General features: G+C 40.8%; 1 protein-coding gene across 6 annotated transcripts in view; it reads right to left on the reverse strand.

Annotated features, from left to right (window-relative positions):
- Nucleotides 1-25609, reverse strand: part of PPP4R3A (protein phosphatase 4 regulatory subunit 3A) — a 161723-nt gene that overhangs the window by 4240 nt on the left and 131874 nt on the right. For 3 of the 6 annotated variants that reach the window (XM_029597805.1, XM_029597803.1, XM_029597801.1), the window contains 4 exons: nucleotides 19934-20103; nucleotides 8520-8636; nucleotides 3331-3473; nucleotides 1259-1449 (listed from right to left, as the gene is read on the reverse strand). In XM_029597805.1, the coding sequence (XP_029453665.1) occupies nucleotides 1259-1449; nucleotides 3331-3473; nucleotides 8520-8636; nucleotides 19934-20103 (621 nt within the window). The remainder of the gene's footprint in view (nucleotides 1-1258; nucleotides 1450-3330; nucleotides 3474-8519; nucleotides 8637-19933; nucleotides 20104-25609) is intronic. The other 3 variants (XM_029597807.1, XM_029597804.1, XM_029597802.1) reach the window with 2 other exon arrangements.

Consider the following 25609-nt stretch of genomic DNA (forward strand, 5'->3'; position numbering starts at 1 on the left):
AAAATTATCCACAGAGTATGCAGGCCCAAATTTTAACTTGGGCAGTACCTGTGAACTTTTGCTTTAATTACAGTGCAAGCCTTATAGGCATAAAAGTACCCACAGAGTTTGCACCCAAGCACCCAGTTTTCAATGTCTCCTTTTAGAAAAATCTGGGAATCTTCTGTTATTTCTATTATATATTAATTTTCTTTTTGCGTGTTCCTATTAACTTTATCAAGCACTGTGCTGTAAGTAGATCATTTTTTTATTCTTTCAGTTAAGAGCTATGATCAAGCTGGAAGACTTGGGTTTGATTCCCGGTTTGGCTGTGGAGACAGCAAACACAGCCCTTTGGGGAGGGAGGGAGGGAGTGAGTCTATCACTACACAATGCTGACACCTAGTGGCTAAATTTAGGGCCTAACACTGCAGGGCTTTGGAAGGGGCCCTGGTATATGGCTCCCAACTGAGGACTGCCACTGAAATGACGGATCTAAATGAGTTGTAAGACTCATGATGTCAGATTCCTGCGCCAGTTCTGATTTGACTGGAAACAACTGCTGGGGGTCCTCCTTCCTCCCCACCCAAAAAAATCAATAAATCAATTGCAGGATAAATTTGATGCATCTCAGAGTTACATGTACCTAGCTAAATGTTTAATGTGTGTAACACTCATGAATCCAATCACACATACACAACGTGTAAAAGATATTATATTGAATATTGCAAACTAGTCCTGAGCAGAGAAACAAAAGTTAATACAAACGAGAAACATTCAGCTGGTACTATGCTCTTAAGTCATACTACTAATTAATTTAGCTATGGGAAGTAAGTGGGATATAAATGTTATAAACATAATTCCATATATTTTATTTTTAGGACCCTCAAGGAGCAGCTGAGCATTGAGTATGCAATTCTTTATGTGCTCCATGACTGATCCTCAATTAATGGAATTTTTTAGGAAAAGCTTTTTTGCATGTTAAAAAAAACATATCAATACTTCTTTTTAAGATACCTTTCACAATCCTAATATCCTTCTCTCAAATGTCTTTTAAAGTCCCAACACTCTTCTTAGACACAGGATAATGGACAGAGTAACTTAACATGCTTTGAAAAATCCAAGGAGCATGTCTCACCAACTAAATGTTACTTATCTTGCTTTGAAAAAGTCCCAAAACAGGACTTTGAAAGAAGAAATGACTGATTATGGCTTCTGGTACTTCTAAACAATGCATTCTTATGCTTCAATAAGACTTCAAACTCTAGCCCATGCTTACATTTCTTTCTTTCCATGAATTTACTAATTGGGTCCATGATGTCTTCATCATTCTTTGTTTTGTCAGATGGAGGCACCACTGCTTCTCCATCTTCAAGATCATCCTCATCTGTGTTGAACCACATTTCCTCCTCATCTTCTAGAGTCCTTGCGTCTCGACGATACCTATGGTTTCTTAAGATGGAACGCATACTGTAGAATAAATCAACAATTTATGGTTTATCAGCCTTGATTTACCTTTTTATGATTATGGCTGCTTTCTGTGTTACCTTTCTCAGGTACTCGTTCCCCACTTTGGTACCCTAACCCAACCTATCCTATCTACCAAACTACTACATCTTCTCTCATTACAGCTACTGCCTGTATGGGAAAACCTGTCTGCTCTTATCTTGCTAAATGGATAAGTCAAGCTGGCTCCTTTTCAGGGCTTCTGTAGGTGACCCGAGGAGTTTTCCTCCAATCATTACACAGTCTTTGCTCATGTCCCTGAGTTACGTTCAGGTGAAACAGAATATTTTTGGCTAAGAAAACAGGAAAGAAGGCCCTTTTGAGACTACTTCACTGGCATTCTGAAGCCAGTCGGCAGGAACAAACTTACATCGCCTTCAGTTCCAAATACTATAAATGTACTGCCTTCACAGCACTTCTAGGCCTGCTCACTCAGAGGTAAAGAAGCTCATACCCAAAGTGTAAACCTATATGTAAAATGCAATTCTTGCTGGCAAAACATTTATTTTCTAATTATTGTTAAATATGTAAATTTTCTTCCCCCCTATTTAAAGAGAAAATGATTTATTTAGCAAAATTTGAAGGCATGGGGGTAATTTACACGGAGTGGCAGTTACAACCAGAAGTAGTTTGCTGGGCAGACTGGATGGACCATTAGGTTTTTATCTGCTATCATTATATTACTATGTAATTTTACTTTAGAAGTTATCCTTGTAATAGTATTAAAAACCCTCCTTTTTTTACACTGATTCATAAAAGAAAATAGAAATTTTGGGTTGGAGAAGGACAAAGGAAAGCCATTCCACTGATTTAGATGTAACAACCTTCCTGTGTACCTTATCCCAGATAGACAGACACACCGCTTGTCTTAACATGGTCGATACAAGATTTAACTTGCATCGCAACACATTAGAACAAGGTTTTGATGAAAAAAAACAATTGTTTTTAAAATCTCAGTTTAAAATGCTCTAAAATGTCATTTATTTTTCACCTGGGGAGATTCTCTCAATTATATAACTGCATTTAAAAACCTCACAATGGGGCTGGCCCGCAGGCACTACCATGCAGACAGTCCCTAGTTAATCTCTGAGTCGGGTCAACTGCTCTTTGGGTTGGTTGGAGATGCTACAGAGACAGAATTCAAAGCCCACCCCCTCCCCATCTACTGGGGGGGGGGCGGGTACAGTGTCATGGTCACTGCTTAAAGGTGACACCTGGTGGCCAGAGTCAGAGACCATGACTGAAAGATTCCAGAAATAGCCCTGATGCATGTTCCCCAGCCCTGGACAATCACTGCAATGATCAGATTAGGATTGCTGGGGGGGAGGGGGGGGCACCATGCAATATAAAATAGAGAGGGGGGGAAGGGATCACAGGGTAGTTAAATATGAAGAGTCTGGTTACAAGTAAGCTGAAAATAGAAAGGAGCAGAAAGAAACTGCTAGATAAAAAGAAAAAAATCCTTTTCCCAAGTCGGGGCCAGACAGGTAGCTCAGTGGCAGTGCTATGCACTGCCATGCAGGTAGTCTTCAGTTTAATCCTGGAGGCTAGTCTTCTGCTCCTTGGGTCAGCTGGGGATGCTGCAGTGGAAGTATACACAGGGGGAGTTGTGGCCATTATTCCAAGGGTTCTGGAAGGGGCATGACCCTCGCCTTAGGACTGTCATTGCTATGACCAGAGTAGGGCATTAGGGAATATAACATAGGGGAAAATATCTGCAGGTATTTGCAACTGAAGGCTTATGGTGCTAGATCACACGCTTCCCAATGATCTAGAGGTCTAAACGAGCAGGAGGAAACTGCCAGGTCACCAAAAAAAGAGCATTAAAAGAAGTAAAAAGCATACCTGTCAAGTTTGGGATTATCTTGCCTTTCCCTTTGTTGTTCATATCTTAGCTTTAGTCCTTTGAATGTCTGTACATAATCTATGTCTTCCAGTGCTTTCCAATAATTTTCGATTACATGAGCTGTTAATGATTTTACATCTTCCTACAAGAAAGAAGTACAACCATAAGCAAGCAGGGTCTCTCTTTGTGGAGAATTGGGTAAATGATATTCTCCTATGTGGACACTGGTACTTTGAAATGTTTACCTGTGATCTAATTTTAGCCAAGGGCAAGTAAACAAATACACAGTATTTATGTCTAAGCCTGTTTTTAAGATTTACAATCTCAGAAGTTGAGAGGTCACAAGATTCCAAATATAATCCATAGCTGCCCAGTGTCATTTTTCAGTGTCCCCTATACAGATTTATTTGCTTTGGTGTGGACTTTGGAGCTTAATGAGTATAAATTTGAGGAAAGTTATAATTTGTTTATCTTACTTATGTAAATGCAAGGCAGCACAAAAAAAAGAAGCACATTTTAAAACCTATTGCAATTCAGACAAAATGATAGGAGACTAGCAATCCATCATAAAAACAAATCTCTGTATCTCCATTTACTCAATATTTTCAAGACTAAGTTGCTTTCATAAGAACATGCCATACTGGGTCAGACCAAGGGTCCATCAAGCCCAGCATCCTGTTTCCAACAGTGGCCAATCCAGGCCATAAGAACCTGGCAAGTACCCAAAAACTAAGTCTATTCCATATGACCGTTGCTAGTAATAGCAGTGGCTATTTTCTAAGTCAACTTAATTAATAGCAGGTAATGGACTTCTCCTCCAAGAACTTATCCAATCCTTTTTTAAACACAGCTATACTAACTGCACTAACCACATCTTCTGGCAACAAACTCCAGAGTTTAATTGTACGTTGAGTGAAAAAGAACTTTCTCCGATTAGTTTTAAATGTGCCACATGCTAACTTCATGGAGTGCCCCCTAGTCTTTCTACTATCCGAAAGAGTAAATAACCGATTCACATCTACCCGTTCTAGACCTCTCATGATTTTAAACACCTCTATCATATTCCCCCCTCAGCCGACTCTTCTCCAAGCTGAAAAGTCCTAACCTCTTTAGTCTTTCCTCATAGGGGAGCTGTTCCATTCCCCTTATCATTTTGGTTGCCCTTCTCTGTACCTTCTCCATGCAACTATATCTTTTTTGAGATGCGGCGACCAGAATTGTACACAGTATTCAAGGTGCGGTCTCACCATGGAGTGATAGAGGCATTATGACATTTTCCGTTTTATTCACCATTCCCTTTCTAATAATTCCCAACATTCTGTTTGCTTTTTTGACTGCCGCAGCACATTGGACTGACGATTTTAATGTGTTATCCACTGACACCTAGATCTTTCATTTTTATCCACTATGACGCCTAGATCTCTCATTTTTTCCAAAAATACTTTCACATCAAGAGATTATTCTACCATCCTTTTATTCTAATCAGATGACAAGGAAGAAAACACTTCTTAGATGTCAAAAAAGCATTAAAATAATATTTACATGGAATCCAAGCAAGAAATTAGAACAGCTCTTTGCACTAAACAGTATTAAAAAATCCCCAGCCTTCCAACAACCAAGACTTCCATATTTTGTTGGATAAGATTAATCTTATAAAAGTCTAGTCTTGTGTGGAAAAAGCTCAAACTGCAGCATCTCCCTGGTTATATATAGTGAGAGAGATAGAAAGATATTCCCAAGGCATTACAGGATAGGTAAAATGGGTGTGTTCTGCAATACAAAAGTAACTTTCTTCAGCGCTGCTGAGAGTTCAAATTGTAGAGATGCTTTGAAAATATTTTCCTATGAAGTTAGACTTGTTTGATGACAGTGAAGAAATTAAGATCATTGTAGCACTATGAAACTGCACTGATCAGGCTCGTAGAAATATCCAAGTATGCTAAAATGCTAGAATGTATATAAAAAATGTTAAAGTTCAATAGCAAGTTTTGTTTTATCTTCTGGTTCAATTTACAAGAAATCACAAGATGTACAAGAATTTAATCTCATTAGCATATATGAGATAAAATCATGCAGCCACCCAATTAGGAAAATACTAATCAAACTGACTCAATTATGGGTAAATTAGAGGTGGAGGCAAATTTAAGCTACTGTATCACTAAGATTCTTTGAGACTTCTGAATTGCCTTGCTGATAATTGAACTCTCTTGGAAAATGCCATTATCTTAATAAAGATCCCTCTCTTTTATTTACCAGTGTTGTCTGTTTATTTATAGCCTACATGGTCAGCATGAATTTGAAATGTATGAAGTCTGCATGGGCATGGGATTTTATCTAGAAACATTCTGCAGAGTGGGCACAGGACATAAGAAGCAAATTCTAGGGCTTTGATGTGCTTTACAGGATAAGGAAAGAAAGTTTCTAAAGCAGAGAAGAGTATAGTGTTCTAAGCAAAAATGCTTTGTCAACTGACTGACAATGTAGTGGCGGAAAGGAGAGAGATGAAATGGTAATGGAGAGAATACAAAGGTCAAAAGCTTAGAGGTTGCTGAAGGTGTTGGTGACTGTATGAGGCTGTGGGGGAGGGTGATATAGTATGAAAGTTTTCAGATGATGGTCTGAGATAGGAAGAAATGAGATGGAGAAGTCTGAGAGACAGCTGTTGGAGGAAATGACCAGGTCAAGGCAGTGACCATGCTTGTGAATAGGGGCAGTATAGCAGAGCATGAGATCAAATGAGGAGGTTAAGGAAAGGAGTTTTGAGGTCAGAGGGGTCATCAACATGGATGTTTAAATCACCAAGAAAAGGGAAGGGGAAGATGGGTTAAGGTAAAAGAAAAGCCAGAAATCAAAGTCAATGAGAAAGGGAATTTATCAGGGGGTCGATAAATGACAACTATCCGTATAGATAATGGGATGAATGAATATAGATAATAGGTGGATGAAATAGGATAATAGGTGGATAAAATAGGCTCAGAAGTAAGAGAGAATGGGACTGAGGTTCAAGAAAAGGTTGAAACCTACAAGAGGGGGAAAGCAGCAGTCCAACACCACCGTGTTGGCCTACTTTGCAAGGTATTTGGGGAAAAAAGATAACTTCTATGACAAAGTGCAACAACCGAAGCAGAATCCTCAAGGGAAAGCCATATTATAGTCAAGTCAAGAAGATGAAGAATATGAGAGAAAGATGTCATGAATATATGCAAGCTTGTTGAAAACAGAATGGGCATTCCACAGAGAACACATGAAAGAAAAAGAAGAGGGAGGGAGAAGGGGGAATGATAAGATTGGATATGTAATAGTTTGATATGCACTAATGGGGTGAAGGCTGCCTTGGAGGGCCAGGACTGGGGCAGATATCCATGGCTGAGAAGAGGAATAGAAGAATATGTAGAAGAGAGGTAGAGGTGCAATGACAGCGACGAAGATGAGATGTTGCCAAGGAGATTTGAGATGGCTGGATGAAAGAAAGTAAACTTTGAAGTTCAAAAGTAGTAGACCATGCAGATGACAGAATGGCAAGTAGGATAAAAAATAAAGGAAATAGGGAAGGTAGACTTGGGATTGGTGGTGGTTTGCAGCAGGAAATAAGACTGGGGAAGATCAGCATCATGAAGAGAAAATGTAGTGGAGCCAAAGGAAATAAAGGGAGGCCTGAAACCTCCCCAATACCTGGCCAGGAGCAACTCAGACTAGAGGTAGGTTGTGATGACTTCCGGAGTCAAGCACCGAGGCAGCTGGGACAAGTATGCAAGTGGGCTGCAACCTCCCCAGTATTCACTTAGAATTCTTTTTCTTGCCTCAGAAAAATGTAAGCTAACTTTAGCATATTGCCTTTTCCTGTTCTATACATGGCCCTAGCCCTCAGCACCTCTCAAACAGTTCTCTTTACACCAGGTTTTGAGCCATATTTGAAGTCATCTATCTGGCATAGCCTTTTCCTTGCTCTTTCAATGAACAAGTAACACTTCTGAAAAAGCTATAGTCCATACCATGTGCCAAACTCCCCCCCAGATTCAGAAAATCCCTCTATACAGAAATGTTTTGAGCCATTTCACTGGTACTCAAGCAGATTATGACAATTTTAAGAGGCCTTACTTTCTTTCCTGATCGCATTAATAATCCGGTTTGCATTTCTATTAACTGAAGATCCTAGGAGGCACTTCATTTTTGTGTGATCCTCAATATGTCTCCAAGTTAATGCCTTTGATAACAGAATAACTGAGAAGGAGAATTCTAGTTTGAAGTCCTTTTACAATACTTTAGTGTTTCTGTGTACATTGTCTTCTTTACTTCCAGATATCACTTCAGTTTCCATTTCTAGAGCATTTTCAATTATCCAAAAAGGCATGTTGTATGGGCAATGTTTGGGAGTGTGGGTATTTGTCAGTCTTACTCTTCCAGAGCCCACCTGTAACCCATTCAAAAATCTTGGGTTTCTGAATCCTCTGTTGGAGTCGGGGCAGATATCCTGGATGCTGGGAATAGATACCACAGAACAAAAACTCCAATACTATTTTGCTAGAAGTTTTATATGGAGCAGTTACCGAAAAGGCACAGCTTCTAAACCTTTTCCAAAATGCAACTTTCTTTGAAATACCAATGGTATTATGGTACATGGAGGAAAAACATACAGATTTGATTCCCAAGTCTGAACCAAGGTTATTTGTTATTAGCTGATGCTTATTGTGTCTGCTTAAATATCATTTGAGTTTGCTTAGTTTCAATGGCAACTTTTCAAAACATCACTGGATTCCTACAATTTTTGGCAAACTATAAAGCTTATTTTCAACTCTCATTATCCTGGATGTTCTTGACGGTGACTCAGCCAATCTGCACTGGCATTTTATATGCTTACTATGTGAATGGCGGTTAAGCTTTGAAGATAGCATTCCACCTTGGACAAAACCCTTGCAGGTTCAGACATCATTAGAAAAACTCTTCATTCAAGTTTGTTGATATATATATAAAAAAACCCTAAAAGAATAGTGTTTAATATTCAGAATAAATATTAAAAAAAAATTGGACTTCCCACATTACATAATCTAATGTTGACAAGTTGACAATCTTTTTAAGGCATAAAATATGGCTCTCATCTCTAAACTGTGTGTGTGAAATAATCTTTCCTGTTAAGACCATTGACTTTGGGTATCGTGTTCTGTATACATTACTCCTCAGTCTCTCTTACTTGCATCTCAGCTTGTGAACATCCCCAAAGGAGTTGCCAGAAGGTGATAGTGATCCAATGGTGGGGACAAAAACAGTAACAAATCATGAAAGCATGGAATAAGCGTAGAATCCTTAGCTGTGAGGAAGTAAAGGAAAGAAATATCACCTGAGATCTATGGCATTACAACAGGAATTAAATTGGGCAAACTAGATGATCATTATTAGGTATTCCGTACAGAAAAGCTTCTTTAAAGACAAATGTAATCAAATTTCTTAAGTCCAAAATAGGACAGAAGCCTCCTGGTCTTTTTCAAACAAAACAGTATGAGTAAATATCTTGAAATCTTTCATTTTGGGATACTGAAATGACTACATGAAGAGGTGACAGCTGACTATTTGACTAGGTCTCTAGATAATTTTGTCACTGTTAATATTATGTATTAGCTTTGTTTTGATTTGATTACAGTTTTCCCTTGAAATTGCAAAGGAAATTTTTTCAGAAAGATTGGTTTCTGTATTAACAAAATGTCTGAGCTGATTTCTCTGTAGAATCCTTTTGTGGAAGTTTAATGGGCTGAGCAGTGACTTTAAAGTTTTCTACTGCAAGGCAAATGTAATTATCTTTATTTTTTTTAATTTATAACCTGCACTCTATAGGGTAGCTCGAAATGGTTTACCTAGAATACATACATAATTAAAATACATATAACATGCTTCAAAAACAGAAACAGATACATCAAGGTATCAAAGACCAAAACAAAATTATGTATTGTACTGGTTTCAAGGAGTTTAAGTTAAAGGTCAGGGAAAAGAGGTAGTTTTCAATATCTTTTTAAAAGACTCTGAATAGAAGGCATTTTGCAAGTGCTCTGGGATCAAGTTCTATATACGAGGACTGGCAATAAAAATAGCTCTATTTCTAGTAATGTGAAATGTAGCTAACTTTAGTGTAGGGACTTCAAGTAAGTTCTTGTTAGCAGAGTGCAAATACCTTGCGGGCTTATAAAGGTGGAGGATTGTCTGTACTCAGCCATGTAGAGGAGACAAAGTAATTTATGATTAAAGGTTAGCACCTTATTTTGAATTTGCCATGCAACTGGAAGCCAATAAAGGGAGGACAAAACAGGCGTAATAAGATTTCTAAGCCTTGTACCAGTAAGAATATTTGCAGCATTATTTTGCACAAGTTGCAGAGGACAGACTGCATTTGTGGGAAGATCAAGCTATAGCGAGTTGCAGTAATTGCGATGTTTCAGGACAAAAAACTGCAAAATTAGTCGAAAACCTTGAGGTTCAAACAGTGGCTTCGTTCTTTTAATAAACAAAGTTTAAAAAAAAAAAAAAAAGATTTTTACCACCACTGAAATTTGATTTTTCATAGAAAGGTTAGAATCAAGCAAAATGCCCAGATTCTTCACTTTTTAAACAATTGGTATGCAGTGTCCTTGAAAAGTGAAGGTGGTAGAGATCTTTTAAGACTGAAACTTAATCCCTGAGAGTAACCATTTCAGTTTTAGAAATGTTCAACTGTTGTGGGCCAACCAACACCTCACAGAATTTAGGCGAAGGGAGCCCAGCATCGTACGGTACAAACAAATATTGTATGTCATCTGCGTAGATTTTATAATTCACACAAGACATGCCAGCACACTGCATAGTGGGGCCAGGAATATATTGAATAAGGTGGCTGATATTGCGGAACCTTGGGGAATCTCGGAAAACACTGCAAATCAATGGGAACAAGCTCAGCCTATCCTAATTTGATGTGTTCTGTTAGTTAAGTATTATAAAAACAAATTTAGGACAGTGCCAGATATAGCAAATATTGCTTACCTGTAACAGGTGTTCTCACAGGACAGCAGGATGTTAGTCCTCACATATGGGTGACATCACAGGATGGAGCCCGATCACGGAACACTTTTGTCAAATTTTCTAGAACTTTGACTGGCCCCTACTGGGCATGCCCAGCATGGCACTAACCCTGCAGCCAGCAGGGGTCCCCCTTCAGTCTTGTTTAAAAAGCCAAAGGAAAAGCCGAAAAATAAAATAAGAAACGTAACTAACCCAACACCGTGGGGTGGTGGGCGGGTTTCGTGAGGACTTAACATCCTGCTGTCCTGTTAGAACACCTGTTACAGGTAAGCAACATTTGCTTTCTCACAGGACAAGCAGGATGGTAGTCCTCACATATGGGTGAGTACAGAGCTGAGGATGTCAGAGTATGCTCCAAATGTACCCAAAGACGTGCAACACGCACAACAACTGGGGTAGAATTTGGTAGAGGGCATCCTGAACCCTAACGGGCAGGCGAAGGGAGTTGGTACATCACGTTGGAAATAGGTTACGCAGGACAGATTGGCCGAAGATTGAATCTTGTCTTCTGGCCTTGTCCAAGCAATAGTGGGCTGTAAAGGTATGGAGAGAACTCCAGGTGGCAGCCCTGCAAATGTCAGGAAGCAGCACTGATCGTAGGTGTGCTATTGAAGTCACCATGGCCCTCACAGAGTGTGCTTTAACACAGTCTTGAAAAGGAATGCCTGCTTGCTAGTAGCAAAAGGATATGCAGTCCACTAACCAGGAGGAGAGAGAGTCTGCTTACCCACAGGCTGCCCCAATTTGATGGAATGGAAAGAGACAAACAATTGAGTGCTTTTCCTGTGGGCAACTGTATGGTCTAGGTAGAACGCTAGAGCCCATTTACAGTCAAGAGAATGCAGAGCCTGCTATCCTGGATTGGAGTGGGACCTGGGAAAAAAGGTAGGTAGTATAATGGATTGATTGAGATGAAACTCTGATACTACCTTAGGCAAGAACTTAGGGTGAGTGCGGAGTACTGCCCGGTCTTGCAGAAGTTTAGTGTAAGGCGGATAGGTAACTAGGGCCTGTAACTCACTAACTCTGCGAGCCAAAGTGATTGCCAAAAAGAAAATCACTTTCCATGTGAGAGAGTGAAGTTCACAGGATTGGAGAGGCTCGAATGGTGGTTTCATGAGCCGACCCAAAACCAGGCTGTGGTCCCAAGAAGGGGCCGGGGGACGCAGTGGAGGCTTGAGGTGACGCAAGCCCTTCAGAAAACGTGTTACAAGGGGTTGTACAGATATGGGAACATCCCCAACACCTTTATGGAAGGCGGCCACCGCACTAACATCCATCCTGATGGAGGAAGTTTTTAGACCTGACTCCGACAATGCCAGAAATAGTCCAGAAACTTCGTGATTGGACAGGTAAAGGGGTCAAGGGATTGAGAAGAGCACCATGACTGAAACCTGTTCCATTTGTAAGAATAAGATTTTCTCGTGGAAGGCTTCCGTGAAGCAATCAGGTCACGGGAAACTGATTCAGAAAGGTTAAGCGGCTGAAGGATTAACCTTTCAACATCCATGCAGACAGGGACAAGGCTTGCAGATTGGGGTGGCGCAGGCACCTGTTGTTTTGCGTAATCAGAAGCGGATCCTTTCCCAAAGTCCAAAAGCTGATGCAAAACCACCAATTCCATCTTTATCTAAGATCTTGAAAGTGATGAAATCGTATGATAGTTCAAAAATTTAGAGGAATCAGCAGATTTTTTTCAATATCTGTACACACAAGCACACTTTAATAGAGCAGGTATTATACTGGATGTTAAGGATAAATTGACAAGTGCAGCAATGTACTCAGAGATCTCGTCTTTGACCAACTTCATCAAGGTGGTAGGACACAGATTCAGGGGGCAAGATGATGTATTAATTTTAGACAAAATCAGATGAATACTGTCAACTGAGACAGTACTAAAGGAATCCCATTTGGCATCAAGTTCACTGGAATCTATATTTATGAGGACAGTAAGGTTTGAAACTATTAATCTTGGAAATCTTATTAATGAAAAATTCCAATTCATTACAACAATCAAATTAAGCTGCTAAATTGTTAGTTGACGAGTTAAGGTTAAAGAGTTCAGGATATTGAACAATTCAGCACAGTTGTTACTAGCAGTACGGATTTTTTCAGAATAGAAATGCTTTTTTGTAGCAATTATCTGTTTCATATAGTTTCTCAGACAGACTAAATAAGCTGTTTTCCTTTGCAATATCGGGTTACTATGCCAGCAACATTCTACATGTCTTAGGTTTTTATTTCATTTTTCTTAAGGCTGGAGTATACCAAGGAGCACTGGGTTTCTTTTTAAAGCATATTTCTTTTAGTGGTGCAACCTCTTACGTGATGGCCTCCAAAGTGAAATACCAATCTTTTACTGACTGCTCAATATAATCAGACTGGGGCTATTGAATTCTGGATAGCAAGGTGGTTTTACATTGTCAGGATAAATATGGCCCCTCTGAAGTGTCAGATAAGGGTGTAGTATTAAATTGCTTGTTTAAATTCAGGTTGCACTTACAGATCAGATAATTATCAGATCATGATACAGTGTGAGATTCCAATAGCGTGTGTGTGTGTGTGTGTGTGTGTGTGTGTGTGGAGGGGGGGGGGGGGGGCCTAAACAAGTTCAGATTCATGATTTAAGGTATGGTCATGCTTGCGAGTAGGAAAGTTGATGGGTTGCTCCCAGCCCAGATCCAGCATAGTATCAAATAGGATTTCAGCCAGAAGGTGGTTTGGAGTAACATCTAATTTAAAGTTGCCAAGAACAACTGTACTTCTTAACTCAACAGGTATGGAGGAAAAAATCCCAATAAGAGGGGAGACATCATGTAATAAAAGCCCAGGTGGACAGTACTAAGCAGACGTTAATAGTGGCTATAGAACTTAATAGAACTTCATATGGGCTACATGTATCAATATGAACCTGGGCTGGAGATAAGAGTCCTTAATAGCCAGAAATCCACCCCCATGCTGGTTGTGTCTGGGCTGTGAATTAGTAGAGTAGCCAACAGGACACAGCTGTTTTAGAGCTACTTTTTATTGAATTTTATCTTATCATATACAACTTTCAGCTAGACCAGTGGCTCCCAAACCTGTCCTGGAGAACCCCCAGCCAGTCAAGTTTTCATGCAAATTTATCTTATGTACATTCATTGTGGATACCCTGAAAACCTGACTGGCTGGGAGTCCCCCAGAACAGGTTTGGGAACCTCTGAGCTAGATGTTTGCTTTAACTTGTAACTTGCACAGTCCACTGTTGTAGAAATGTGAGTCCAAAGAATGACTAGACCTTGGTGTGGCAGGGCCTGACCAGCTTTGTTTCACTGGGCAGAAAGACATTGATGGACAGAACATACAGGTGTATAAAAAAATTAATAGCAACATATGGATCACTGAGGAGTTCTGGAGGAAAATGTGCCTTGAGCTAGCAGGTATCTTTGAACAGATTAATATGGCAGTCAGCTTTGAGGTCCTTAAAAAGGCACCATCAGCATCGAAGATGGACACTTATCCCCACTGGCAATGAGCAGAGAAGGGAGGTAGAAGATAGTGTCGGCAGTCTGATGGTTCCAGATCTACATTATCTGACCAGGGCTAAAGGGTCTTAGGGACTTTTTTTGGCCTTTGTTGGGTTTTTTGCAGTCATATAGTTTACTTTTTATTAAGCAGGTTCATTCTTGCAATTTCAAAAAGTTGTGTTGATACGGAGGGGAGGTTGTTAGTGGAAGTCCATCTTGGCCTGGCGATTGTGGCCCCTAGCAGGAGATGGAGCTGCTGACCAGATGGGGCAGTTCAAGTATTGTGTTCCGGGGAACTAATGGAGGGGTATTCTACACTTTTATTTTTCCTGACACATATTATGTTCGGGTTCTCTGGCATTCTGTTTTGTATGTGCTCTGAGCATTCTTGGGCAGTAGTGCTTCGAATGATAATGTCCATGTTATTATAACACCACGTTTTTTCTCTCTAAATGTTAAGGGTTTAAACATATTTCATAAATGTCATCTCCTCTCTAAAGAGCTGGACTACTACAAAGCATCCATAGCTTTAATTCAGGAAACCCATTTACGCAAACATGAAAATGTCCTATCCCTTAGGGATTATCCTTACAAATTTTTATCTGCTAGTTTTGAAGGCTCTAAATATGCTGGGGTAGGCATTTTAATCTCTTGCCACTTCGTTTTTGATGTGCTGTATCAACAGGCTGATCCACTAGATCGGTTCCTCTTGTTGAAAATACCGGTGGGTAAGAAGGTCTACACAATCATCTCTTTATATGCTCCTAATTCTAATCAGAGTTCTTTTCTGGCAAAGCTGGACCAACTTTTTATGTCCCATCTGGAGGGGGTTTTGATTATGGGGGGGATTTTAATTTTACTCATAATCCAAAAGTAGACAGTTCTCATCCCCTGGAGTCATCGTTGCAGGGGGCAAGGAATTCACTTTCTTCATTAAAGGGACTTGGCAAGTACCCAAAAACTAAGCCTATCCCATGCTACTGTTGCTAGTAATAGTAGTGGTATTTTCTAAGTCAACTTAATTAATAACAGGTAATGGACTTCTCCTCCAAGAACTTGTCCAATTCTTTTTTAAACCCAGCTACACTAACTGCACTAACCACATCCCCTGGCAACAAATTCCAGAGTTTAATTGTGCATTGAGTGAAAAAAAACTCTCTCAGATTAGTTTTAAATGTGCCACATGCTAACTTCATTGAGTGCCCCCTGGTCCTTCTATTATCAGAAAGAGTAAATAACCAATTCACATTTACCCGTTCTAGACCTCTCATGATTTTAAATACCTCTATCATATGACCCCTCAGCCGTCTCTTCACCAAGCTGAACAGTCCTAACCTCTTTAGTCTTTCCTCATAGGGGAGCTGTTCCATCCCCTTTATCATTTTGGTCGCCCTTCTCTATACCTTCTCCATCACAACTATATCTTTAAGATGCAGTGATCAGAATTGTACACAGATTTCAAGGTGCGGTCTCACTATGGAGCGATACAGAGGCATCATGACATTTTCCATTTTATTCACCATTCCCTTTCTAATAATTCCCAACATTCTGTTTGCTTATTGACTGCCGCAGCACACTGAACCGACAATTTCAATATTATCCATTATAACGCCTAGAACTCTTTCTTGGGTGGTAGCTCCTGATTTGGAACCTAGCATTGTATAACTGTAGCATGGGTTATTTTTTCCTAAATGCATCACCTTGCATTTATCCATATTAAATTTCATCTGCCATTTGGATGCTCAATTTTCCAGTCTCACAAGGTCTTCCTGAAATTTATCACAATCTGCTTGTATTTAACTACTCTGAACAATTTAGTATCATCTGCAAATTTGATTACCTCACTCGTTGTATTCCTTTCCAGATCATTTATAAATATATTGAAAAGTACGGGTCCCAGTCCAGATCCCTGAGGCACTCCACTGCCCACTCCCTTCCACTGAGAAAATTGTCCGTTTAATCCTACTCTCTGTTTCCTGTCTTTTAGCCAGTTTGTAATCCACGAAAGCACATAGCCACCTATCCCATGATTTTTTACTTTTCCTAAAAGCCTGTCGTGAGGAACTTTGTCAAATGCCTTCTGAAAATCCAAGTACACTACATCTATCGGTTCACCTTTATCACATGTTTATTAACTCCTTCAAAAAAAGTGAAGCAGATTTGTGGGGCAAGGCTTGCCTTGGGTAAAGCCATGCTGACTTTGTTCCATTAAACCATCTTTCTATATATGTTCTGTGATTTTGATATTTAGAACACTTTCCACTATTTTTCCTAGCACTGAGAGTCAGGCTAACTGGTCTATAGTTTCCTGGATCGCTCCTAGAGCACTTTTTAAATATTGAGGTTACATTAGCTACCCTCCAGTCTTCAGGTACAATGGATGATTTTAATGATAGGTTACAAATTTTTACTAATAGATCTGAAATTTCATTTTTGAGTACCTGCAGAACTCTGGGGTGTATAGCATCCGGTCCAGGTGATTTACTACTCTTCAGTTTGTCAATCAGGCCTATCACATCTTCTAGGTTCACCGTGATTTGGTTCAGTCCATCTGAATCATTACCCATGAAAAGCTTTTCCGGATCGGGTATCTCCCCAACATCCTCTTCAGTAAACACCAAAGCAAAGAAATCGTTTAATCTTTCTGCGATGAAGACAAGTGGGGCTGAGGCCAAGCCGAATGGCAACACCTTGTACTGGAAGTGATTGTCGCCTACTAGGAATTGTAGGTACTTCCTGTGACGGGGGAGATTCCTATGTGGGCATAGATGTCCTTTAGGTTGAGGGAGCAAAGTCAGTCCCCTCTTTGCAGGAGGGGAATCAGGGTGCCCAGCAAGACCACATTTAACTTTTCTCTTCATAGATGTTTGTTCAAGGCCCTCAGGTCTAAGTTGGGGGGTAATCCCCCTGTTTTCTTTGGAATCAGGAAGTATTTGGAGTAGAATCCCAGTCCTGGTTGACCTTGCGGAATGGGTTCTACCGCTCCTGAAATTAACAGGTATGGAGATTGAGTGCTCCCACATCCTGAGGAGCAATTCCTTGAAAATTGCATGGATGGGGATAGCAAGAACCTCCTTTGGGGCATCTACGACCTGGAAAACTTCCAGGATCTTGTGACGGGCGTCCTCCTCTGCCAGAAGCTGGAAGGGGAAACACTCAGCCATGGTTTGCACAAAGCCCACAAAGGTCAGATCCTCCGGCGGGGATCTATGCTTCTCATCTGGAGGAGACAGATCCGATGGGATGTCTCCAGAGTTCTGCGAGGAAGACTCTGAGGTATCATCCCCCTAGGGATCATACAGGGCTTCCTCCTCACTTAAGTCCCCTGGGGCTCCCCAAGGAGGGTTCCTGCCTGAGACCCCCATCCTCTGAATCAAAGTCACTGACGGCACCGATGACCTTGAAGGCACTGAGGGCCCCCAAGGGACTGGGAACCAGACCGGGCAAGAGTGTGCATGGTACTAGCATCAACACTGCCCCCAGATGGGAGGCATCACACTCCTCCGAGAAGCCCATAATGGAGATGATACTGGATGGAGGAGGACTCTGCTGCCGGTGGGGCATCGAGAGACCCCCTGGGTCTCTCGATGCCCCACCGGCAGCAGGTGGTGGCTGCGTGGGCAGGACACCCAAGAGGATGTTGAGTCGCTCTAGCAGTGGCACTAGCATCACAGGGTTGGTAGGGAACGCCCAGGACTCCCGGGTATGGTGGTGGATGCTTCCACTCCACAGGGTCGCTTTGGGGGCAGCATGGTGCTGCCCCGAGCATGGCACCGTGTGATGATGACCGGTGCCTCCGAGGTTTCCCACAGTGCTCGGCCCGGTCTTTCCCCGGTGCCGAGGATATAGATGATCCTGAGGTCCTGGAGTGCGATGATGCTGAAGGCAGCCTATCTCTGGCGCTGCGCTCACGTGAGGGCGTCAGAAGGGGAGTGGGCATCGATGGAAGTAGCTCCATTGGCTCCCCACGGTCCTTAGGCATAGATGTGCCTGATTCCGAAGTCTAAGGGTCTGATTTTTTAGACCTGAAGAATTTTTCCATTTTATCAAGATGAGCCCAATAACCCTTGGGGGTCATTTGGTCGCAAAAACGACACCCCTGGAAATCGTGCAATGCAAGGCAGAGGATGCAAACGTCATATGGATCCGTGACAGACATGGTCCGCGGCCACTGGGGGCAACGGTGAAAACCCGAAGACGCCATGAAAAAGAGCTGGCGAGCAGTTGACGACTGGCAGATACCGAGAACAGCACAGTCAGTAATCAACCACAAAAGTGATACAAAAAAAACCCAAAATAAAACTTACCATATCACCCTGAAGCACCAACGGTGGAAGGGGGATCTAGCGCAGAAAAGTACTGAGAAAAAGACTCTAAAGAGCAGAGCACCAAAAACCTGCGAGGCAAACAGCTCCACAAAAAAGAAGAGACTGAAGGGGACCCTGCATGGACATGTGGATAGTGGCATGCTGGGCAGACGTTTTCCATGCTGGGCTCCATCTGATGATGTCCTAGGAAAATACAATTTCCATCTTTGAAAAGGAACTGGATCTCCAATGTAGCTCTGTCAGGAGAGTTATGATCTTTGTAACATTTCTCTTGCTGCACCAAGCTGGACCTATCCCACTGAAAATTAACAAGCAGTGAGTCACTCTCACATGATACTGGGAATTTCCCAGGCAGGTCACATGGTTGTGCAGTAGGAACACTGATCACCCAGAGTGTGTTAATCAAGCTTTATAATGTTAGAATTTTAAAAGAACACACACTAAAGATCTCTTGTTTGGGCTGGTCCTGTGGCTTAGGGTATATGGCTGCAGGCTGCAGCACAGGAAACTCTAGCTAGATAGGGCTAGCTAGAGTTGTATGAAGCATGTAGGTGACACTTCAGTTCTTGGGAGCAAGAGAAAAGACATTGCTACTGCTAAGACGGTTCCTATCAGCCATACAGGAGTGCTGAGGGATCATACTGGAGAAATCCTTCCAGTTCTCAAGGTCAGCAAGGGTTTCTGATTCAGCCCAGATATACCATTTGGTATGAGGAAAGTTACAAATAAAGGGAAAAAACACAAGATAGAAGAGTTTCCTGCACACAATCAGCATCTTAAACCTTACAAAGTGATATTCCTGAATCTGTCTCATCATCAGAAAAGACTAATTAGAATTTAGGATTTGACTACCTAAAGGAAATTGGCCCATTAATCAATAGGACCAAGTCTGCCTCTGACGCTACACTCCCCCCCCCCCCCCCCAATGCATCAGCAAGAAGAACAAAGCAGTAAAGAAAGCTTTAAAATTATAAATGTAAACCCCCCCCAAAAATAAAAATAAAAGTTACTTAGGTCATAGGACTCCTCTGGAAAAAGATAATGTTTGGCAGATTTTTTTTTTTTTGAATTATTGCACAGTTGGGCACTATCCTCTATTTTATAAAAGCTGTCAAGGAAAAGCTAATTCAGTCCACAGGGTTCTGGCAGCATTAGGTGTCTACTTCCTGTTTCTTCTGGAACTGATGGAACATTACCCTACAGAGGTGACTGAAAGTTGTCCAAGTGCCACAAACACTACTAACATAGGTAATTCAATAAATACTCTTGTACCATACATATACAAAATATAATACCAGCTGCTAATTTATTTATTTTACAGATATTTTAACATGACAGATTACCTTAGGTAAGGTATTGGACATTATAGTTTCTATGAAACTAAAGGTATTTTTGTTTGTTAAGTTAAGAACATAAGTAATTGCCATGCTGGGTCAGACCAAGGGTCCATCAAGTCCAGCATCCTGTTTCCAACAGAGGCCAAACCAAGCCACAAGAACCTGGCATATGTATGATATTTCATATTATGTATGTTTTTACTGTGTATTGCCTAGGCCTGTTTGTGTTAGGTGATTAATAGATATGAATAAAATGAAAATGAAAAATGAAATGACATGCTCCATCAAAGCAGACCCTGGGCCTCCTTCTCCTAACATTTTAAAAGATAAGGGTATAAGGGGACAAACATGACAAACTTTAATTATGATATTCTGATATGATACACTCACCACTCTAATGTATTCAAACATTTCAATTATGGCAGAGTTCATCAGATTATAACGGGCGCCATTACTGAGAAATGCTTTGACCACTGGTTCGAACAAAAAACTTTTCATTATATAACGATTGTAAAATTCATCCTTTAGTCCAACTATTTTTCTCATAAAACGAAGGGCACCTGAAATAAAAATAAAAAATAAAGTAAACCCTGTAATTTGAGATAAAAACACAGTTTTCCTCATGTTACATCCTCTGTGCTGATGGTCAAGCTACTTTATCCACTGAAAAAAAAACTAAAAATGTATCATTTGTAGCTTAATGGTATCATTTCTTTTCCCTTAAGGCAGCAGTAATAGCTAGATTCAAAATTTTGGCACCCAGGGAGAAAAAAGGGGGGTGGAGGGGAGGAGAGAGGGACTAGAGTGTGAGTGGCACCCCTGGGAAGCTTTACTACAGCATGGCCATAAAGCAAGTGGGAGCAAGCCCAGGTATTTGGCAGCCTAGGCAGCTGCTTATGTTGCCCATGTTTAAATATAGGCCTGGCCAGATTCTTCAAAATATTAACTTTTCTGTTTTTTGGATCCACTAGCTCTCTCCTTTTAGGTTAACTTTTCTTATATTTTCATATTTATTTGGACTACAAAGGCATGTACATTTTATAATATCCACAACTGTTAAAAATCTCTTCTGAATCAAATCATCTGTTGCAAATACTACAAGATTTTTATTTTGTTTTCACATAAAGAAAGCATGATAAAAACATACCAATTACAACAGATACATGCAATCAATGGAGTAAAAACATTGTGTACTCAAGTGACCAGGTGCAGTAGAGCAAGTTTGCTTACTGTAAGTAGTGTTCTCTTTAGATAGCAGGTTGAATTGACCATAGACATGCAGATTATATCATTCAGTGGCAACAAACTGAACTCTCTCTCTCTTAACTAGTAGAGCAGCGGTTCTCAACCTGTGGGTCGCGACCCCTTTGGGGGTCGAATGACGATTTGCTAGGGGTCGCCTAAGAGACCATCGGAAATATGGGTTTTTTTTGTAATTCCTCGAGTCACTCCCTCCCCTCACCGGATGCAGTAAAAAAGTTCATTCTGCGCTCCCTCGCTCCCCGATTGGCCGGTGCTGGGCAAAAGGGGCTTGCCGAAGCTCCTCGAGTCGCTCCCTCCTGCTGTAAATGTTGGAATGCGTTGGAAGAGGGGTAGTCTTATATGGCGAGTATATCCCAAACTCTATATTTTAACTGTAAAAGTTGGGGGTCGTCTTATATGCTGGAAAATACGGTATATACAGTACAGTTACTTAGGCCTATGAACGAAAATAATTTTATGGTTGGGGTCGCCACATAGTGGGGAATTGTATTAAAAGGGTCGCAGAACTATAAAGGTTGAGAACCGCTGTAGTAGAGCTTTTGCTTTATTGAGCATGTACAGGAATTCCCACATAGACATTTTCTTGTGAGTTCCCTCAGATGATTTTTAGACCTAATTCTAGCTAGATAGTTGACTCTCCAGGGGGGTGGTGGGTATTTAGCATGGTTAATTCATTCTGTCTGCACAGAACACCATTTATAATAAGCAAACTTGCTTTTTCCATCAACAAGCAGGGCTAAATTAGCCATGACACGAGGGGAGTCCCAAGCTGAGGGCTGCAGTGGAGCATTTACTGTGGAGAGCAGATTACTGGGTGAATAGGCTATGCAAAACAGTCACTCTTTTGAGAGACTGTTCAGAAAGCAATGGGATGCAAAGGTGTGTATTGACAACCATGTTGCAATTTGCAGATCTCTTCAAGAGGTATGACTTGCAGATGGGTTACTAATGCAAATCTGTAATTTGTAGGCTTTTAATTTATAGCAGTGTGCGATGCAATCTGCTAAACAGTTGAACTAAACGTTTGTTTGTTCACTGCTATACTCAGTCAGTCAGTAAGAGATGAGCGCACTGTATTGCATCGACCCCTTTATGCACTGTTCTGGCTGTCAGTGGAATTGGTAGAAAAATATACATGAGATCTGTATTCAAACTGAACAGAAACACATCCTGCATGGATCTGAGTTCGCCAATAAGAATGGAGCAAAACTTTTCCAGTTTTCTGTTTTGTGCCAATACAAAGAGGCTGACTGCTGGAAGTCCTCAGACTGAACAGTCTATCGTCTGCTGACTGCTGCAGTGACCATTCATGAGGTATAAAAAAAATATGCTGAGGAGCTATTGGAGATTCCTAGTAGGTAGATTACTTGTAGTACAACTATGTTTGCTTGTCCATTGCAATATCTTTATTGCCTCCTAGCAAGAGAGTCCATGACCTGTTTGTTCATGTATAACATGGCTACTTGGTTGTTGGTTTGAATGAGAATGCTCTTTCCTTGGAGGAGGCGAGTGAAAGGTGTTCGAGTATATCTGATCACTCTCAATTCTAACAGACTGATCTGACATTGTCTTTCTACGAACGACTATTCCTTGCATTCAGAAGGGCTCCATGTGCCTCCCACCCTTTCGTGGAGGCATCTGTCGCCAATGTTACTTGGTGAGGAAGTAAACTGAGTGGTGCTCCTTCCTAGAGGATAAAAGAATCTAGCCACCAGCACAGATAGTTTCATTTCCTGTGAAATTCTCAGGTTGTCAGAGGTTGAATTACCTGGTCCCATTGGGACTTCTCCAATACAGCAGTCATATGTGAAGGCAGGTTAGTGGAACTACGTGAATCACAGCTGCCATGTAGCCCAGAATGACCAGAACTTCTCTAGCTGTGAACTGTTCCGTTTTCAACAGTTTATATACAAAAGATCTGAGTGTGTTCACAAGATCTGATGGAAGAAACACTTTCTCTTGCAGAGAATCTATCCCCGTTCCAATTAACTTGATTTTCTGGATGGGAATTAGTTGATTTCTCAAAATTCACAGAAAATAGGAAAAACCACAAGTATTGGCAAGTTAAATGTAAAACATTGATAAGATAGGCTCTAAGAAAATTTGAAAAGACGTTGGCCATAGAGGCAAAACTCATAATAAAAACTTTTTAAAATGTATCCAAAGCAGGAAGCTTGCGAGGAAGTCGGTTGGACCGTTAGATGATTGAGGGGTTAAAGGGGCACTTAGGGAAGTTAAGGCCATTGTGGCAAGAATAATCAAGTTCTTTGCTTCAGTGTTTACTGAGGAAGATGTTGAAGATATACCCTTTGCAGAGACTGTTTTTGCAAGGGGGGGCAATTCATCTGAACTGACCCAAATCATGGTGAACCTGGAAGCTGTAGTAGGACAGATTTGCAAACAGAAGAGTAGTTAATCACCTGGACCGGATGGTATACACCCCAGGGTTCTGAAAGAACTAAAAAATGAAATGTCAGACCTATTACAAGTAATTTATAACCTATCATTAAAATCATCCGTTGTACCTCAAGATTGGAAGGTGGCCAATGTAACCCTGATATTTAAAAAGGGCTCCAGAGATGATCCGGGAAACTAATTGACCTTCAGTGCTGGGATAAATCGTGGAAATTATTATAAGAAAATAAGAATATGCCATACTGGGTCAGACTAAGGATCCATCATGCCCAGCATCCTGTTTCCAACAGTGGCCAATCCAGGCCACAAGAACCTGGCAAGTACCTAAAAACTAAGTCTATCCCTTGCTACTGATGCTAGTAATAGCAGTGGCTATTTTCTAAGTCAATTTAATTAATAGCAAGAAATGGACATCTCCTCCAATAACTTATTCAATCCTTTTTTTTTTTTAATCCAGCTATACTAACTGCACTAACCACATCCCCTGGCAACAAATTCCAGAGTTTAATTGTGTGTTGAGTGAAAAAGAACTTTTTCTCTGATTAGTTTTAAATGTGCCACATGCTAACTTCATGGAGTGCCCCTTAGTCTTTCTATTATCCGAAAGAGTAAATAACCGATTCACATTTACCTGTTTCAGACCTCTTATGATTTTAAACACCTCTATCATATGCCCCCTCAGCCATCTCTTCTCCAAGCTGAACAGTTCTAACCTCTTTAGTCTTTTCTCAGAGGAGCTGTTCTATCCCTTTATCATTTTGGTCACCTTTTTCCATTGCAACTATATCTTTTTTGAGATGCGGCGACCAGAATTGTACACAGTATTCAAGGTGCGGTCTCACCATGGAGCAATTCAGAGGCATTATGACATTTTCCGTTTTATTCACCATTCCCTTTCTAATAATTCCCAATATTCTGTTTGCTTTTTTGACTGCTGCAGCACACTGAACTGACGATTTCAATGTGTTATCCACTATGATGCCTAGATCTCTTTCTTGGGTGATAGCTCCTAATATGGAACCTAGCATTGTATAACCACAGCATAGGTTATCTTTCCCTATATGCATCACCTTGCACTTACCCACATTAAATTTCATCTGCCATTTGGATGCCCAATTTTCCAGTCTCACAAGGTCTTCCTGCAATTTATCACAATCCGCTTGTGATTTAACTACTCTGAATAATTTTGTATCATCTCCAGATCATTTATAAATAAATTGAAAAGCACTGGTCCCAGAACAGATCCCTGAGGCATTCCACTGCCCACAGAACATATAGACAGACATGATTTAATTGGACATAACCAGCATGGATTTACCCAAGGGAGGTCTTGCCTCACAAATCTGCTACATTCTTTTGAAGGGGTGAATAAACATGTGGACAAAGGTTAACCAGTAGATGTGGTGTATTTGGATTTTCAGAAGGCGTTTGACAGAGTCCCTCATGAGAGGCTTCTAAGAAAACTAAAAAGTCATGGGATAGGAGGCAATGTCCTTTTATGGATTGCAAACAAGTTAAAAGACAGGAAACGGAGAGTAGGATTAAATGGTCAATTTTCACAGTGGAAAAAGGTAAACTGTGGAATGCCTCAGGGATCTGTACCTGGACAGGTACTTTTTAATATATTTATAAATGAACTGGAATTTGCAGATGACACAAAATTATTCAGAATAGTTAAATCACAAGCAGATTGTGATAAACTGCAGTACGACCCTGCGAGACTGGAAGATTGAGTGTCCATATGGACATGAAATATAATGTGGATAAGTGCAAGGCGATACATATGGAGAAAAATAATTCTTGCTGTAGCTACATGATGTTAGGTTCCATTTTAGGAGTGACCACCAGAAAAAGATCTTGGCGTCAGTTAATCTTACATTGAAATAGTCAGCTCAGTGTGCTATGGTGGTTAAAAAAGTAAATAGAATGTTAGGAATTATTAGGAAGGGAATGGCGAATAAAACGGAGATGTCATAACGCCTCTGTATTGCTCCATGGACAGACTGTACCTTGAATACTGTGCATAATTCTGGTTGCCTCATCTCAAAAAAAAAAAAAAAAATATAGCTGCACTGGAAAAGGTACAGAGAAGGGAGGTCGAAATGATAAAGGGGATGGAACGGCTCCGCTATGAGGAAAGGCTGAAGAGGTTAAGGCTGTTCAGCTTGGAGAAGAAATGGCTGAAGGGGGATATGATAGAGGTCTACAAAATCATGAAAGGACTTGAACGGGTAAACGTGAAATGGTTATTTACTTGTTCGGATAATACAAGTGTTATAGTTAGTGAGGTTTGGGTGGACCCTTGGACACTGTGGCAGCTGACCTGAGGGGCCACAGGTCAGACTCAGCTCTGGACACACAAACACAAATAGTTCTTTATTTAGACAG

Source organism: Rhinatrema bivittatum, chromosome 4, assembly GCF_901001135.1.
Source record: "Rhinatrema bivittatum chromosome 4, aRhiBiv1.1, whole genome shotgun sequence".
NCBI lineage: Eukaryota > Metazoa > Chordata > Amphibia > Gymnophiona > Rhinatrematidae > Rhinatrema > Rhinatrema bivittatum.